This window comes from Lonchura striata, chromosome 12, assembly GCF_046129695.1.
Source record: "Lonchura striata isolate bLonStr1 chromosome 12, bLonStr1.mat, whole genome shotgun sequence".
Classification (NCBI taxonomy): Eukaryota; Metazoa; Chordata; class Aves; order Passeriformes; family Estrildidae; genus Lonchura; species Lonchura striata.
The window spans coordinates 13,358,365-13,375,820 of NC_134614.1; the positions used below are offsets into that span (position 1 = coordinate 13,358,365).

General features: G+C 42.7%; 1 protein-coding gene across 4 annotated transcripts in view; it reads left to right on the forward strand.

Annotated features, from left to right (window-relative positions):
* Positions 1–17,456, forward strand: part of MGLL (monoglyceride lipase) — a 104,096-nt gene that overhangs the window by 58,986 nt on the left and 27,654 nt on the right. For all 4 annotated transcript variants that reach the window (XM_021532144.3, XM_077786122.1, XM_021532152.3 and 1 more), the window contains one exon: positions 3,039–3,145. In XM_021532144.3, coding sequence (XP_021387819.1) covers positions 3,039–3,145 — 107 coding nt within the window. The remainder of the gene's footprint in view (positions 1–3,038; positions 3,146–17,456) is intronic.

The following is a 17,456-nucleotide window of genomic DNA, read 5'->3' on the forward strand; positions in this document are numbered from 1 at the left end:
TCTGAAGATACATGAGCTTTCCCTGCCACAGACATCAGAGCTAGCAGGGATTCAGGCACAGGTCACTTTGCAGAGAGCGTCCAGGCTGTGCACAGTGTTTTCTACCTGATACGTGCAAACTTCCGGGGAATTCAGCAGCACAATTGCAAAAGCTGGAGGTGAAGAAATTTCTCAGCATACATGGCCAAGACACAAAACTTTTTTGAACAAAATTCTCATCGAGACTGCACAGAAAGGCACTGCAGTGCTGCAAAACCTCAAACATTGAATGATTCATATTAATCTTAATTTACTCTGTTGAAAGCAATCTCTGATATTCTGTTATTCCAGCCATTGTGGTAAGGAAGGAGAAGACTGTGATTTAAGAGCAGGGATATCTGCACAAATGTTTACATACAGGAAAGAATTGCTGTCAGTCAATCTAATAGTTTGTTGTATTTTTCTGGCAGCTTGCAGTGAAAATATGTTAAATAGTATTTGTTACAATTTGTTACTGCCTTCAGGTATTATTTGCCAAATCTAAACTTACTTTGTAATGGAAAATTGGAGATGAAATGAAACTGCCAAATACTTCAATCCTTGTTCAGATGATACTCATATTAATTTCAATGTTTGAAGGTTCAGTTCAATATGGCCCTTGTGCTTAGGCCTGAAAGCTGGAGCTAAAGAGCTGTGTAGATGTGACCTAGTTTTTAGTCAGTAAAGCCACTCTCACTTTTTATTGAACAACTGGACAGGCTGATTTTGTTTCAGTGTAACAAACTGGAATTGTTATGCTTTGTTTATGATTATTGATAGGACAAAACTTTCAAAAGTATCTAAGTTGTTTCAACAGCTACTATCATTAGAGCTCTTAAGGCACAAACAGGCTTGGGGGTTTTATTCAACGTTTTGCAGACAAATAATAACCCAGGTCTGTTCCCTGTGGTGTGCAAAGACTCAGTTCTGTGACACCTGGAAACTGTGTTCTAGGTGGAAGGAAAGGTCACAGGAACAGCTTGCCTCTCTGAAGCTTTGGGGTTTTGTCTTTTCTCACTTGGTTTCACATAAAGTGAGGGCTTTTAGCATCTAGAAGGATGCTGACACGCAAACTCATGGTACTGCATCAGTATGAATAAAAGCGAAACAAGGGCTTTGCTGTCTCAGGGATGAAGAATTAAGAATTTCCTGGAAGAGATCTCTTTGCCAGCTTCCCATTAGGTTTCATTCACTTAGTGCCATTTAATGCATAAATTCAAATAATATTTCTCTGCGAAATGAAGGGCTATATTCAGTCAGCCAACTTGCACCTTTATCTCTGTGCCTAGTCAGCAGAAACAAATATAGGTCCCCTAAAGAGCTTAAGTAAGACATTGAGCAAGGAAGCTGTCAAGCTTGAAGGTAGTAGGAGGTATGGGAGTAGGAGGTATGGCAGAGAGACTTAGCCTGGCTGAGTCTGTTGCATATCAGGGCAATGGGCCCACAGGAAGAAAGTTAATATTCTCCACTGAATGAGCAATGTCTCACTTCCTTCAGTATTTGGAGGTATAATAATAGATCCTGCACTCCAAAAATCAGTCTGTCTGCCAGGTGCATTGATAACTTGACAAAGCAATTGATCAGGGACAATGACGAAGGAATGACTGCTCCACATGGATTGTTTTGCAACCTTCAGTGGCACTAAAGAGGATTTGTAAGGCATGGTAAGTTAAATATGGTACATGACCTAACGTCACCCTTGCTAATTGATGTTAGACAGACCAGAGCATCTTTGTCTTGTTGCCTTTGTGTTTGCAGTGGACTCTGTACAGTCCTTCTGGTCTGAATGGATGCTCTTTTAAATTGTCCAGCTGGGCAAATGCTTTAAAGCATCTGCTAATTAAAGAGCTAGGACAGGAGTTTCTACATCATCCACCATGTTTTTTAAGTTTAAATATATTACGACCTAAGCAGTTCATTGTTGTGAATACACTGTCTAAAAAAGGTATTCAAAACCTCAATTAAGATAAAGTTGAGGAATTCCCTAGCTGTTAACTGCTTTCATTGTTTTATGTTGTCAGTTCTTGTAATATTTCACTGTTCATGTACTGAAAATGTCAAACTTGTAGCCTTCAAATGGTTTTGTGGTTGATGATGTTGCAATAACAAATGGTCCTTTTAAACAAACAAGTTATGTTTATGTTGCTAAAACTGGATTTTAAATAGTCACCTGTCAAATCCAGCAGAACATCTGTAATATCATTACTACTTCTGCTATAGTTCTAGCCCAAGTCTATACTAATTTTATCTGACAGAAACAATGGGGAGATTCAAGTTCAGTCACTTTCATTTGATGGCATTCCAGTAAAAGTAAGGTATTACTCATAAAACTGGAATATTTAAAGATAACTATTTGCAAAAATAAGTGTCTATTAGACTAGTTTTTTATTATCTCTGTCTGCACAGTGGCTATGTAAGAGTCACTTTAATCACAGAAGTGAAGGAGCTGTTTTGGGGCAGAGACTGGAATGGTTAAATTACCATAACTGGGTCAAAAGATAAAATTCCAAACTCCAAGCAATGTGCTGGAGACCTATTCTTTGGCTGAAATTCCACCTTTGAGTGTTCTGGAGCATCAGAGAGTGTTTGAAGTAACAAAGTTAAGGACAGTGTTGGTATTTGAATCACCAACAGAGAGATACCAGTCCCAAAAGAGACAGATGGCATCAATTACACTGGAGGAGCCATGCAGAACCTCAAGCCCCCATGGAGATATCCAGCTCAGGGACTGATGCTGATGCCAATCTGCATCTTGAACTTGCAGCAGACCATGGTGGCTCTGTTCCATGAGCAGATGCCTTCCCTGTAACCCATCCTACAACAACCGGTTGAAGGCCAGGTCGATGGCAGGCCAGGGTGGCAATGCTTTCTCTGTATTCAAGGTCTGCAAATTCTATACCTGCCTGCTGTTTGCTGATGTCTGAAATGCTGTTGCTGAATGGAATGGTTTCCCTTGCAGCTCTGCAGCCTTTGCAGGGTGATTGCCACGTTAATGATTTGTACGTTGATGCTCCATTTAGGGCCCTCGTGTTTATCGCCCATGGCGCTGGGGAGCACTGCGGCCGCTACGATGACTTGGCCCAGAAGCTGACAGGACTCAACTTGTTTGTGTTTGCCCATGACCATGGTGAGTAGCCTAAAACTGTACTTGATTTACAGCAGCTCAGGCCTTTGCTGAAATAAATGCCATTACAGCTACTCAACAGTGAGAGAAGAGCCAATAAAATATTTACAACCAGACATAAATGAAAAAAGATTATCTGTCGCTCAGTCAAGATCTGCATGTTGAATCTGTAAAAGCTTGCTCGGTTTGCTTTGAGTTTTCCTTAGCCTTTTGACCTCACTTTAAGGGATTATTTCCTCTTCACCTGTCTCTTGGGGCTGAAGTGGTATTGTCCACTGTGGAAGTGGGACTAGAAGCCATTTCTGCTGAATTCACAGTTGATGTCCTAAGTGATCCCAGACGGGAGGCTGAAAGGTCAGCACAGCTTTCATGTTCTGATACAATGAGACAGCTGCACCCTTGAGACATGGCGAGGCAAGAAGACATCACAGATACCTTTGAGCACATCTCCACAGTCCAGCAGAGAGACTGGAGCTGGCTGTGCACACCTCAGCTCTGAGAGAAGCCCTTTGAGGAGGGTGCAAGGCTGTGACAACACAGCAGCACCCTTTGGCCCTCAGCCAGCAGGGTGGGACAGTGCTGGGCCAGGTACACTTAATGTCCCTGCCTCTTCTTGCTTGAAGCTCTCTGCTCTGTGCCCCACACTGTGATGGAGATGTGCTGGGTGTCACCAGGTCCCTGCAGTGCTTGGATCAGGACATCCCAGCAACACATTTGAACCACCCATCCTGGTTCTCTGGTAGCCTCCTGTTGCACATGACCCTTGCAACTTCATAACTTCTTGTGCTTGGAGATCTTTGCTTTGATTTTATCATCCCAGACTATTGCTTCCTGTGACAGCCAACTGAATCAATGGGATTGATGATGGCAGCAGACAAAATGCAAGGCCAGATTCTGAGCTGACAGGTTGAAATGGGATGAATCTTTGTGTAAATCTGATGTCCTTTGGGCAGATTATCCACTGATATTGGGAAGTAAACTGCAATTTACTTGGCTGAAGCCAAGACTCAAACCTGCCCCTAGGTCTCCTCAAAGACAGGACTGTTTAATCTGAGTTTGAAGATCCTGAATGTACATGAGTCATTGCACCATTTATCTGTGAGGGGACAGGCAAAACCTTACTTAATCTAGATTGAGTACCAAGGCTTTCCCTTGCTCTTGCAACTCACTTTTGATCACAGCACTGCACTTGTTATGCAGAAATGACCCCTGTATTTTCTCTGAAAAAGAGACTGTCTAGTCCACAAGATGGTTTGCAAGGAAAATAAATAAACCCCATGTGACTTTTTTTTTTTTTTTGAACAGTGCCATATTTGAGGCTGGCTTTGCAAAGAGAGTTGACCTGTGCAGAAGTATCTTAACTCAGCACCTAGGTCTCTTTCTCCCTGTGCAGGCAGAGTGTTTCTAAGTGTGATTCATTCATTTTGAGACACTTCCTCCTGAGCTGGAGCTAGGCTAGCAGGAGTCTGCAGTAATCCCAATAGGAAGAGTCTCCATCCCCCTCTGTTTGCCTGTGTGGCATGAAGTCCGTGGGAAGTTGATGGAACAGGCCACATGCTGCTCACCCTGCAGCTGCTGTTAGACCACAGCCAGTCCACACAAAAAGTGACTGAACTCCAGGACACACAAGCAACTCGTTCAGTCTCCATGAGCCTGTGAGGGATTGCAGTTGCTCTCTGTGCATAACATTGCTTAACACCCTGCCTGAGCTCCTCATTCCCATAAAGCTTGATAAAAGTTTTAAGAAATTAGGTTAAAATAGCATTAATTAGCTATAAATAGCTAACAAATATAGAAGAAATGATAAAGCATTTATTTACTGCATGGATTTGATACAGAGAATGACTCCTCTGTTGATGGAGAAGGGACTTTGAGGTGCATGTTTCTGTCAGGCATGTTTTGTGCTGTGTGACTATTTGCTCTCTTTTTCCTTGAGTATCTTTTTCACAGAGAAACAGAAATATTTCTTGGTGTTTTGGGCAATTTTTCAGAATACACTAATATTTCTGGATTAAACAGTGCAATTTGTACAAATTTGGTTTGTTCTCCCTGTCAGACCTACAGTTTTGTTTGTAAATTCCGTTTTCCTGATCAGTAAAGAGGAGAGGGTGAAAAGGAACCTGAAAGCAGAACAATGGAAACACAGTTGTGTTACACAAAGAGCTGATGTAACTGAGCCTTGATTCACTGTAAGTTAGAAAGACAATTAACATCTTTTAGGCTCTGTATAATAATCTTTGCACTTAAAGAGGCAACCACCAAGGATAAACTTTGATGAAATACAAATTACAGCCTGAGCTAAATTCCAGTGAAAGCTGAAGGACATAAATGCCTCCATTGCAAAACTGCTTTGGTCAGGCCGGGAGTTTTAAAGTTTCCTCACATATTTTATCTCATCCAAATCACTTCAGCAGTGTGTTCCCTTTTGTGTCCTTTCCTTTGGATATCATTGGGTAATATCAATTATTCACTTGTGTTAGCACTATAATAGCTGTCTGTTCCCTACCCCATACCATGGCTCTTAGTCGTGTGAGCTCAATGTAGACCTCCTGACCTGGATATTTATTCAGGTTCTGGTATTCTCATGGATAAAATTCCCAATACAGGTGCATATCCAGGAGATCATTAATGCAGTTCCACAGCGTGACAAGCGAGATTTCCCCAATGACTCGGGAAGTTACCAGGGTTGGAGTATGTGTGACTTGACTGATTTATGTTGTGTCTATCCTTCAGTCAAAAGAAGGAAAAATAATTTCCATTTTTATTGCTGACTCCGTAGGAGCTCACACATGGGCTCTAAATCTTGCCAAAGGCTGCTCTGAGTCAGTGTTTCCTCTTATGCAAGGCTTCACCAAAAAGGTGCTTCACAGAGTAACAAAGTGCACTCCAATTTGTGTCTTAGTATTGTCCCTTAGTGTAAGGTACCTCTGGCTCACCTTTCTCAGTATGTCAGGATTTGAACATTTACTCTTTGGGATATTTCATTGTAATCACAAGACTGCTGGAACTCATAGATATGTATTAGAAATTTTCCATGGTGACAGTGGAAATTGAATTCCAGAAGACCTTTTAACCTTACCTTATGTCTAATATTATTAAACGGCTTCGGTTTATATCAACCCTGTGAAAGAGGAAAATGGAATTTCTGTGTAATACAGCAATTTTTTTCCTGTGGTCTCTTATAAGGTGTTTTTTACAGGCAGGTAAATTTTTCCCATGATTTCTGGGTTTGCTTGGCATGCAGCTTCATGAAGGCAGAACTAAGGCTGCTGGGATGACCTTGCTATTTCTCCAAGTTTAGATATTTTGAAACAACACCTCACCTTTTCAACTTAATTTCTGAATTACTATTATTTTATTATGGCAAGATTCTGATGACAGAAGAAAGAGACAAACATATTAGGTTACTGGCAATCAATTTAGGAAAGCTCTCTTTGAAAGAATAACTCTGGGGGATTGGTGGAATGGTATTGCAGTTCTTCAGTCAGCTGCAGATTGCAGCTCCTTTAGTTTTAGCACAGTAATTTTAGGGAGCTGTAAAGCTGAGAACCAAGGAAAACAAGAATAAAGGCTACAGAATGTGGCTTTGTTTTCTCATACCAAGCATTTTGAGTTGGTAAAGCACATGATGTTCCAGCCATCCTCGTCTCTTTTCCTGTAACATCTGATTTGCTGAGATCTAATGCACTATGGTTGCATTACGTGGCCAGAGCCCAGAGAAACCACAATTTCACCTTCAAAAGTACATGTCAACTATTAGTAGTCAGAAAAACATTTGCAAGATACAGGGACCACAGAAATGTGGGTTTTTTGGTTTTTTTTTTAATCATAGTTGAAATTAGCCCTCTTTTTCTCTTGGACTTGCTCATGCTATGTACGGGTGTTGTGTCTGTTTTATGTAAGGATGAGGAGGATGAAATACTCAGCCCTAACCTGGTGGCAGTTCCTAGCCACCAGCTAGATTTTCATCCTACTTTCTCCAGGAGGAATAAACCCTCTACCTGTCCTGGTACATGAAGACCTTTGACCCTTTCACCCTTTTGAAGCTGTTGAGTTTCCCACTCTTGAGTTATGTTTAATGTCAGATCAAAGCAGAGGGGAAGGTTGCAGCTCTAACAGCTTATTCACATTCTTTAGATGTTTCTAACTGAAGTTCAGCTTGCTTTGGCAGCCCTGCTGCTGCTTTGTGTGTGGTGAGCATTTCTGATGGGTTAGCAGGTCCCTCTCAGACACCCACTGGTGCTTCTCGCCATTATTTTTTTCACTGCTTTCTCTGTTTAATGAAGGATTTATTTCTAAAATGTAGAAAATAGCTGGAGCAGATATTTTTAAATGCACCAAATATTAGCTGCTTTTGTTTTGCTTTTTTTTCTAAGTGATTGCTATGTTGTTCTTGCAACTGTTAAAAGACCATTTTGTTGATGAGAACAGAAGGCTTTTATTTATTCATAGCACTGAGAAGGATTGGTCTACACAGAAAGATGAAAAAGAATTAAACATGGTCAAACTGGGAGGGGGAAATGACCAAGAAAGATGTCAGAATTAATAAGAACGAGAGTTAGTGTAGCACTACAAGTGTGAAGTAACAGCTCATGTATATTAGCATGCAGGAATGTTCTGGACAGCAGCATTCCCTGACATTGTGATGGGGCAGGCTTCAGGGCAGGCTCTAGGGATGGAGTCAGGAAAGCTTTGGCAAATGTTATTTGGAGCTGGTTTGCCCATGGAGCAGCACCAGCGCTCCTTGGTGCTGGGTGTGGCCCATTAACCCACAGCAGTCTGCTCTCTGCTTCGTCTGCATGAGCCCACTGCACTGGAGCAGGGGAGGCTTGAAGTGCTTTTCTGCAGAGCTGTGGGGAAGAATGGCACTCACTTTCCTTTCCTTTGGCAGGAGGCTTACAACAGGCTGTGGGCATTTTCACTTTTTTCCAGCTAAGAGCAACAGGTTCCTCTTAGCAGGGGACCCCAGGGGAGATGGCTCTTTGCCCTGGCTGGCAGAGCAATGCCAGTGCTGTTTTATCCCTGTTTTGACTCCCTGTTCAGTACAATCCCAAACTTTTCCCTGCCTTTCCTTCTCCAGATGTTGAATGAAGGTAGCAGTCAGGTTTATCTGCCTTCCAGGCAGCAGTGAGGAATGTGGGGCACACAGGAACTGAAACCACAGCATGCAATTGCAGGGTGAGAGTTCAGATACTGAAGTACACCATGGAATTCCTTAGGCAGTGAGACAACTGAGAACCTGGAGAAAAGTTATCTTATGAACAAATAGCTAGTGAGTAAACTTACTTCTGCCTTCCTTTTCTAACTCTGTTTTTGGCTGTGGAGATTCTCATGGAAAGAGATGAGCTGGGAGACCACCCTGCAGCCACCAAAGAATTTGAGGCAAAGTGAAACCAGTTGTTTCTGACCTCCAGCTCTTCTGGAATTACTGGTCTTGTAACTTTGGATCTCAGAGTAGCAGTCGCAGCTTGCTGAGGAAACAAGGTCATGCTGTTTTAGCCTCTTTGAAATTATAGAAATAATAAAATTATTGCTACAGCTAAGATGCAATTTCCCCCATGCACTGAATAAGCTCTTGAACACAATATTTCAACTGGACAGTCTATTTCCCCGTACTTTCTTCCAGGTTGCTGTATGAGCCTGGGTTCTTTTGGTGGCTGTGAGATGGTACCTCCCAGAGGGACCACAGCTCATGCAGGAAAAAGTCCTCTGGATACACCTCCTACAACATCTTGATGCTGAAACGTGCCCATAATTGTGTCCTAACACAGTGTGTTACCATACAATTATGGGGAGTATCCTGTGGCACAACTCCAAGGGGAGTATCCTGTGGCACAGCAGGCAGTTATAAGGACTTTGAGATGGGCTTCATTAAATGGAGGTTTCCACATTATTCTTGTTATTTTTGAGGAGATCATTACAGATTTCTGCAGCCCAGTATAGCCCTGGTGAAGTGATCTCTGCTGCTTTAGCCCTCACCCTTCATTCACACTGGGATCACAGGGCCCCAAATCTCTGCATGCACCACATGGCCTCTTTCAGGGCAGTCAGAGTTTTTTCTATTTGAGAAGAGCACCAACACAACAGAAAGAAAACCCTGAGTGAGTCATGAAAGCACATAGTGCAGTGTCTCTTGCTCTAGAGGACGGGACTTGGAAAGGCAAATGCAGCTTTTGGTTTTTTGTCATGTGAAGGCTGGTGAAAAAACACTGTGGGGCCAGGAAGCAGCCAGACCACAGCAAACTAAAAATAAAGAAACAGTAAGACTCCACACAGCTGATGTGTCTGATGTAGCACACAAAGACAGCATTGTATTTTGTTTTAAATGTTTGGGTTAAGAAAGGTGCAGGGAATACTCAGAGGTGTTTCCTCTCTACTCATCTCAGGGGAATGAGACTTTATTTGTTTCATGGACTTCCCTGCTGTTGTAAAAGTGGGGAAAACATAGTCTTGCACATGTCCTTTAGGCAAGGAAGTTTGGAAATTATGAGGGCTGGATACACCTTTAGCAAAGATGCATAGAAGAAAGAAATCAGACCTGTAGTGTCATCTACTCTGAGCTATGAAAACTTGCAAACCACAGCCAGGCTGCTCAAAGCAGCCTATTTGTTTATCTGACCCTGACCAATTATTGTTTTTTAAGTCAGATTTAATTGTGGTACAGTCAGTGAGGTAAGACAGACACGTAAGCTCCGTGCTGTAACCCAGAGCTGGATGCAGGCACTGTTGGGATAGGGGGAAGACAATGCAGATGTTCCTTCAGCACTGCCCCTGTATGTGGACATCACTAGATGATCATGTTGGGCTTCAGCAGCAAAGATTGTGGTTTCCTCAGTTACTCTGCTCCTCCCAACTGCTCAACCATTTCCTCACTGCTTTGTGTCCACCCTGTAACAAAAGGTTATTGAATAAACAGCATGTCATCCAGTTGAACAGGATCTTTGGCTCAGGCCCTGGCTGAACTGAGCTCACTTGTCATCCAGCAGAGATGTGGTGTGAGCTCTGAGGGAAGCAGAGCTGGGACACATCCAGTCGTGCCCCATCCATCTTCTGGCATGAGCCAGTCTCTTTCCTCACTCCATCAGGTGATGAGAGGAGGGTGCTGGAGAGCCAGCTCCCCTGGCTTTGTTTCAAGCCCACTTTACAAGGGAATCCCTTTTGGGGCACACTGGGATCTGAGACTTTTTACTCCAAATGAAATGGGCCAGGCGGCCCAACCCAGTTCTCCTAATAATTCGCTGTTTACTAATGAGCAGGGGGAGAAATGTCAGTTGGTCATTCCATGAGACAGGACATCTTTTCAGCAGCTGCTTCTTGAACAAAGCCTCGCTGTTGGCCTTCACACAAGGAGGCGTGAGGCTGGAACAGCAGTCCAGTGAGTGTGGACACGGCAGCAGAAGGAACAGAGTGCTCCCTTCTGAGCACAATGGCTGAGCTGGGACTCTCAGCTCTGCCCACTGCCCACACCGTGCTCCTCAGCCTGTCACTGCTCACTGTTAACTGTTGACAGACAGACAGCATGACAGAAGAAAGATGGGTCATTCATTCAGGAAATTTAAAAGGTTTATTCTTTCCATGAGGGTTGAGTCCTTCTGGCTTCCCTTCCACAGTTCTGTCTCTCAGGTGAGACATACACTCCATGAGGGGAGTGGACCATTGAATTTGTGTGTGGTGCTGAAAATGTTGGGCCTAAGTGACAGGCATTTTGATTGAATGGTCCCAATAATCAGGAATAAAACATCCTCTTTTTGGACAAAGGTTTCACTTTGGTGAACTTGAAAAACTAAAGGGGAAATAGCCCTGACTGAACTCAGCTCATTTCATCTTACAGTCTGTTGTTTCACTCTTGTTATTTCAAGATTCTGTGCAGTTGTCATCTGTACTCAGTCTTTACCTGTATAAATCAATCCCCAAATCAAGGGTCAAATCCTGCTTTCACAGCTGCTCATATAAAATCCAGGATAACCCTGTCACTATGTCAGAAAGCAGGTTCAAGCTGCAACTTGTAATTGCATTTCATATTAGTGCAGAAGGGCTGGCAACCTCATGTAATGTTTTCAACAGCTTACTTGCTCTCCCATAACCAGCTCTGCAGGCTGTAGGCGTACGGCTGCATGCAAGATGCTTGAGGGTGGAAGGACAAGGACCAGATGGTTATTAGAGCTAAGGCTGAGAGAGCAGATCCTTTTATGTTGCCAGCTATGTCTGTTATCTGGGGCTACTGGACAGACGTCAAACTTGCTTCAAACTTTGTTCCTTTACTGACTTCTGTGGCAGGACAGTAGCTCATACCATCAGGGACTTTGGCCTCAAGAGGCATCAGAGGAATCTGTGTTCTTTAAGGGAAAGAATAACAAATCAGTGTTACATATAATATCAGTGGAGACCTTTTTCATTAGTGGTGTGGATGATGGGATGGAGAGCACTTTCAGCCAGTTTTCAGGGTGGAAATTGAGCATATGCTGGAAGGCTGCTATTCACAGGGACCTTGACATGCAGAAGAAAGGGACTGGCAGGGACCTTGTGAAGTTTCAACAAAGGCACTTGGGGAGTTCTGCATCTGTGGTGGAGAAACCCCATTCAGCATTAAAGGCTGGGCACTGAATGAATGGAAAGCAGCTTTGCAGAAAAGGACCTGGGGATCCTCACAGACAAGCTGAACAGAGGTCAGCAGTGTGACCTTGTGGTGGAGAAGGCCACCCCATACTGAGCTGCATTGAAAGATTATAACCAGCAACCAAAGAGAAGTGATTGTTCTCTTCCATTCAGCGTTTTTGGGACTACATCTGAAACACTGGGTCCAATTTGCTCCCCAGTAAAATGAAAACACTGACATACTGGACCAAGGCCAGAGGAGAGCTGTCAAAACAATTAGGGTACTGGAGGACAAGATGTACGAGGAGAGGCTGATAAAACTGGGCTTATTTAGCCTTAGAAGAGAAGGAATTTTTAAGAAGCCTTATTTAGGCTTAGAAGAGGGGATCTTGTTGCTGTCTACAAGTCTCCAGTGGAAGCATGTGGTGACAGCAGAGCCAGACTCTTGGAGGTGCCCAGTGATGGAATGAGAGGGAAGTGACACAAGTTACAGCTCAAGAAATCCCTATTATGTACAAGGAAAAATGTCTTCACCATGAGGGCAGTCAGATGTTGGAGCAGGACCCAGGGAGCTGGGGACATCTCCAGCCTTGGAGATATTTAAAATCCAGCTCAATAAAGCCCTGAAAAACCTGGTTGAACGGGAAACACTTTGAGTAGGGGCTTGAACTAGATAATCATGGTATGTCCCAGCATAAATTATTTTTTATGAACTAAAGAGCATCCTAGCTGCTAGTATTTGGGATGTTGCTTCTAAAAATAAAACATGGAGGGTTTTGAAATGAGTGAAAAAAACTACCTTCCTAAAAGCAGACATTAATAGTACCTATGGTTAAAAACAGCTTCATCTTCAAGAAGATGCTTTTAGACATTTTTGTACTATGAGAAAAAGAAAGCATGTTTATTTCCACCTTTACAGGAACAATTTTTCCATAGCAACAGCATTTCATTAATGTGCCTAGCTTTCCTATTGTTTATCACATGTCTTATTTGGATGAAGTTGTTTCAGAGGTGAATTAGTGATGATTCCTCACTATAAATATATCTTCATACAGATATGGACTTTGTCATCCTATTGAGTTACAAATGACCGTTCCAAGTTACTGAAAACCCTTTGAAAATTAAAGGGTAAAAACATACCTTGTTTATATAACTCCAGTTGGATTAAAACATTATTTGGACTCCTTCAGTACTTTTTTAGATGGATGACAGGAGTCAAAGGAGCACAGTCCAGCTCACATTAGTGCAGCTCAGATTAGTGCCTGTTTCAGCACTAACCTGGAGTAGAGCCTTATTAAGGAGTGTGGTATGCAAAGAGAACTCTTATTTGCACAAGCAGAAGAAAAGAACAGATTTACAAAGAGAAGTGAAACATATAAGTAGTCAATAAACAGCTTGAACCTGCAATTTCATCTTCATTTTTAATGCTCTTTGTGCCCTGCCTACACTGGAAACTGAGAATAAAATACTTCTTGCTGAACTGAACAATCACAGTATCAGGGGAAATGGTTCACTAAAGCAGCAAAACTTTCCAAAACTTCCAAAAAGAGAATGTTTTTTTCTAATAACCTCCTTCTGAAGTCATGGGTAGTCTCACTTAAGTCGCATGCATTTGTGTGCTTTGATCAAAACCGTGGCACTCGGCCTATTTTTCACCAAAACTTGCTGTATTAGCAGATTCCCTGGGCCTACTCCAGGCAAACCTACCACACTGTGTGTGTTGGCACAGTGTGAAATGCCAGGAGCTGGTGCAGGGTCTAAACCAGCTCCAGGCTTCTTCTGGGCATCAACCTCCTACAGCTTCCTGTTCCTGCATGGCCCAAGCTGTTGAGTTCCAGAGCTCCACTTGACAAAATAAAGATGCAGAAGCAGCCCATATACTGCTTTTCAGAATTTGTAGTTCTTGTGCTCATTGTTTGTTTATTTGCTCATTCATAAAGTGTGGCATGTTGTTCCAGAGTTGGAATTTCTGTTTCCAGCTGGTGGATTTTCTCCCTGCTGATTTTCCTGGGAGTAGCTCTATTTGTTACACACTATGAGAGGACCTTTTAAGGGACTCTCAGAAGTTCTAAAACTAATAGACATTTTTTTAATAACAAAAGATGTAGAGGTTTTTTTTAAAAAACTGAATGTTTTCTATCAGTGCCTCCAAACAAGTGCATATTGCAGCAACAAGCCCCAGAAGGAAAATAATCTGTGAACAATAGAAACGCTAATCCTTTGTTGGTTCACATATTCAGGTTCTTCCCTCTTCAATAAGTCCAAGTATTACAGAGAAACAGGTCTGGTTATGCAGTGTCCGCTGGATTTGATTTAATTTAATAGTTCTTCTCCTATTGCACTTCCATTTTGAATGTTAAAAGAGGGCATTTATTTTATTATTAAGACATACTCCTGTTAGCAGCACGGGCAGGAAGACACTCCCTGCATTATCTAGGCAAACAGTGTCCTTCTGTCTTCTTCACAAGCAGCCAAAGATCAGTTTTTACCCAAGTGTGGCTGCCAGCAAACACTGCTGCTGCTGAGCAGGCTGTTCCAGGCTCTTGCTCCTCTGACTCTTTGAAGGTCCTCACTTTTTGTCCCAGTGTATTCCTGCCCACATAAGGGCTGGATGCCAATGTTTTTCTCTTCTCCATCTATTAGTTACCCACAACATGAGAGTCAGAGCATTTCTCTTTTGGTTGTCCATGGAGCTTGGCAGAGCATTAACATAAACTGCTGTCACTAACTGATGTCTTTCACTTGTGTGCCACACATCCCATGGCCCCTTCCTGGTTCTGCCTCTCCTTTCCCCTTTGAGACCTCAGCTGATCCCTGCTGAGGGATCAGATGCCACCAGCTTTGCCCCTTTCTCCTTCAGGGAGTGGTGCCAGTCCCTGCATGCCCAGCTCAGCACTGCAACCTCTCATTTCTTTCAGAATGCCTCTAATTTAAAGCCAAGTTTCTAATGGGATTCTTATGTAGTTTGGGGATTTATTTCTAAGTTGCTTGAGCCTTAATTGCTTCTGTGCTGCTAAGCACAGAATACATGCTTGCATCCTCTGAAGGCAGTAGCTAAATGCCACTAACTTCAGTAGGACTAGAATTTGACTCATAGGCTTTAAGGCTTTTTTTTCCTATTTTAGTAAAAAACTAGCATATTTGAACTATTATTTTAGAGAATAAAATATCATTTTAGCATTTAAAATGTACAGGGAACTATACAATCATAGTTGGTGCTTTGAGAAAATTATTTCAGAATTTTAGGAAATTAACCGTGATAATTGAAAGCCTCTGGCAGTGTGATCCTCTTCACTTCTGAGGCCATTGGCAAAGTAAATCCTAACATCTGGTTACCTTTTGGTTCATTCTCCAATCAGATGAGATTCTCCAGCATCCCAGTAACACTCCATTTGGCCTTGAGCCTTCTTTAGAATAACAAAATGAGGATTGCAAAAGGCCTTACAAAACCTAAGGCCATCTGGAAGAAGCCTTACCTGAAGATGCATGTGGAACTCACTTTGAAGTCTTCTGTGCATTCTGGCAGTGAGAGAGCCAACTGCCATGGGGGGATTTTGGTTCCATAATGTACCAAGACATCAAATAAGGACTCATCAGCCCATTTCTGTAATTAACAGGCGTCCTCAGATGGAAGCATGTGCTGGTCTGTGCCAGCTGTGGCCAAATTTTAGTGACCTACACTAGAAAAGCTCTTTTGCTTCTATTTCTGAAGACTTCTCTGCATTTCACATCACACTAATCTGGCCTGTGTTCTGGTATGGTCCAAGAGTGCTGCAGTTTTAGCTGTGGGTATCTCTTGCAGGGTCCTATGATCAATCCTGTGTGATTCAGATGAGGATGTGGCTCATTCTGTGTCACAGTAGTGGGCTATGCAAGAAGGTGTTTGGAAACTGCCACTTGGCTCTGCCACAGGTTTGTCTTGGCTCTCAGGAGTAACACTTCAGCTCAGCATATCTCAGGTTATTCATGAAAATATCTGAATGTGATGTTGACCCACTTCCAGAGAGCTTGCAGCTGAGAAGCCCTGAGCTCCAAGAATGCAAAACCATTACTGTGAATGGCTCTTCACAGGCTGAGAGGAAGATTCAGCCAGTGAATAGAGCAGCTTATAATAAAACATCTCACCAATATTGAAAGGGATGAGGCAGAAAAATAAGAAAGGTTAAATTGCACCTGTATAGCTTTTCCTTATATCCAAATTCTAAGCAAGTGCTTTCAGAACTGCTAAAGAATGGGCTGTGGATGGAAAATAAACAATCAGATGTCAGGTAATTACAAACTGCTTGACTAGTTTGGTAGTTACACACCCTTTGGTTGAATTTGTCTTCAGGATTCCACCTGGAAACTTGTCCACTTCACCAACAATGCAGAAAAGGTACTGTGTCAGCCATTCTAAGTTATTCTAAGCCTGTGCTTTTCTCCACCCTTCATCAGTATTGCTCCATGGATAGGACAAACCTGTTCTAACCACAGGGTGAGATTTCCCAGAGCATTGAAACTGATGCTACAGAGCCTGTCCTGTGGCACTCAAGGGTTAATTTCTCTGAAGATATCGTCTGCAGATTCAGTTCATGGGGAGAGCTGTTATACCCACAGCATCTCTAATGCTGGGATTTATTCAGGGCTTGGCAGTACTCTCTAATCTGAGAATTCTTGCTTAGCTACAAAAATAAAGTTTAAAAAAAAAAAGTGCTGAATTGTAGATGGTACAAAGACTAATGCTTTCAACCCAGATCTCTTAAAATTTACATCCTCCATGCTACATTTATTTTCTGGTTCTGAATTTATTCAAGACAAAGCCTGCTGACAGATCCTGGCAGTTTTTCTGATGCTACAGCCTGACCCATCCGTGGTGCCAAGTTCATGCCCAGCTCAGCAGAGGGCTGGGGGAAGGGAGAGGAGGCAGAGGACACCTCTGAACTGACCCTGCCTGGTACCACCTGTACTTTTGGCTACAGCCCTGTGCCTTTTCATGAATCTTGCACCTCTCCTGTCCAGATTTTGCAGAGAGCTCTCCCTGAGCTGCAAATACACCCTTGCTGGCTGATTGTGAAATAGCTCTCACAGCCCAAAACCAGCATTTGGGTCTTTTAACCTTCCACAGCTCAACACTTCTATCTGTGCATTGTTTACTGAACTGTAGACCTGCCAGCCAGGATTCATTGCCTCCTGTCACTCAGCCATGGCTTGAAATGAGTAATAGAGCAGAGATACCAATAACCTGCCTGTTTGATCCTGTTTTTTGGTAAATATATATGTACAGAGGAGAATTTCAGAGTTGCAATGGGGAAAGTTACAAGACAAAAGGGTATGAAGTGGTAAAAAGCAACTGCAACACTAACTCTGACATCAGCTTCTCCAGGAAAGGACAACAGCTTTGCTGCAGGATGGATTTAGGGGAGCTATTTTCTGCCCTGCCACTTCCCCGTGACTTCCCCGTGCACCATCCAAATGCCACTCAGCCATGAGCCAACTGGCAGCATTTATGCTCTGGCACACTGGGCAGGATTGACCCACCCAGGAATGCTCCCTGCCAGACCTGCTTCATCAGGAGGTTTTCTTCCTTAATTGTGTTGCTCCCAGATCTGTTAGGGTTTGAGAGAACTACAGCTCTGTGTGGATGTACCTTGCAAAAAAAAAAAACAAAAAAAAAAAAAAAACAAAAAAACAAAAAACAAAAAAAAAAAAAAACAAAAAAAAACAAAAAAAAAACCACAAA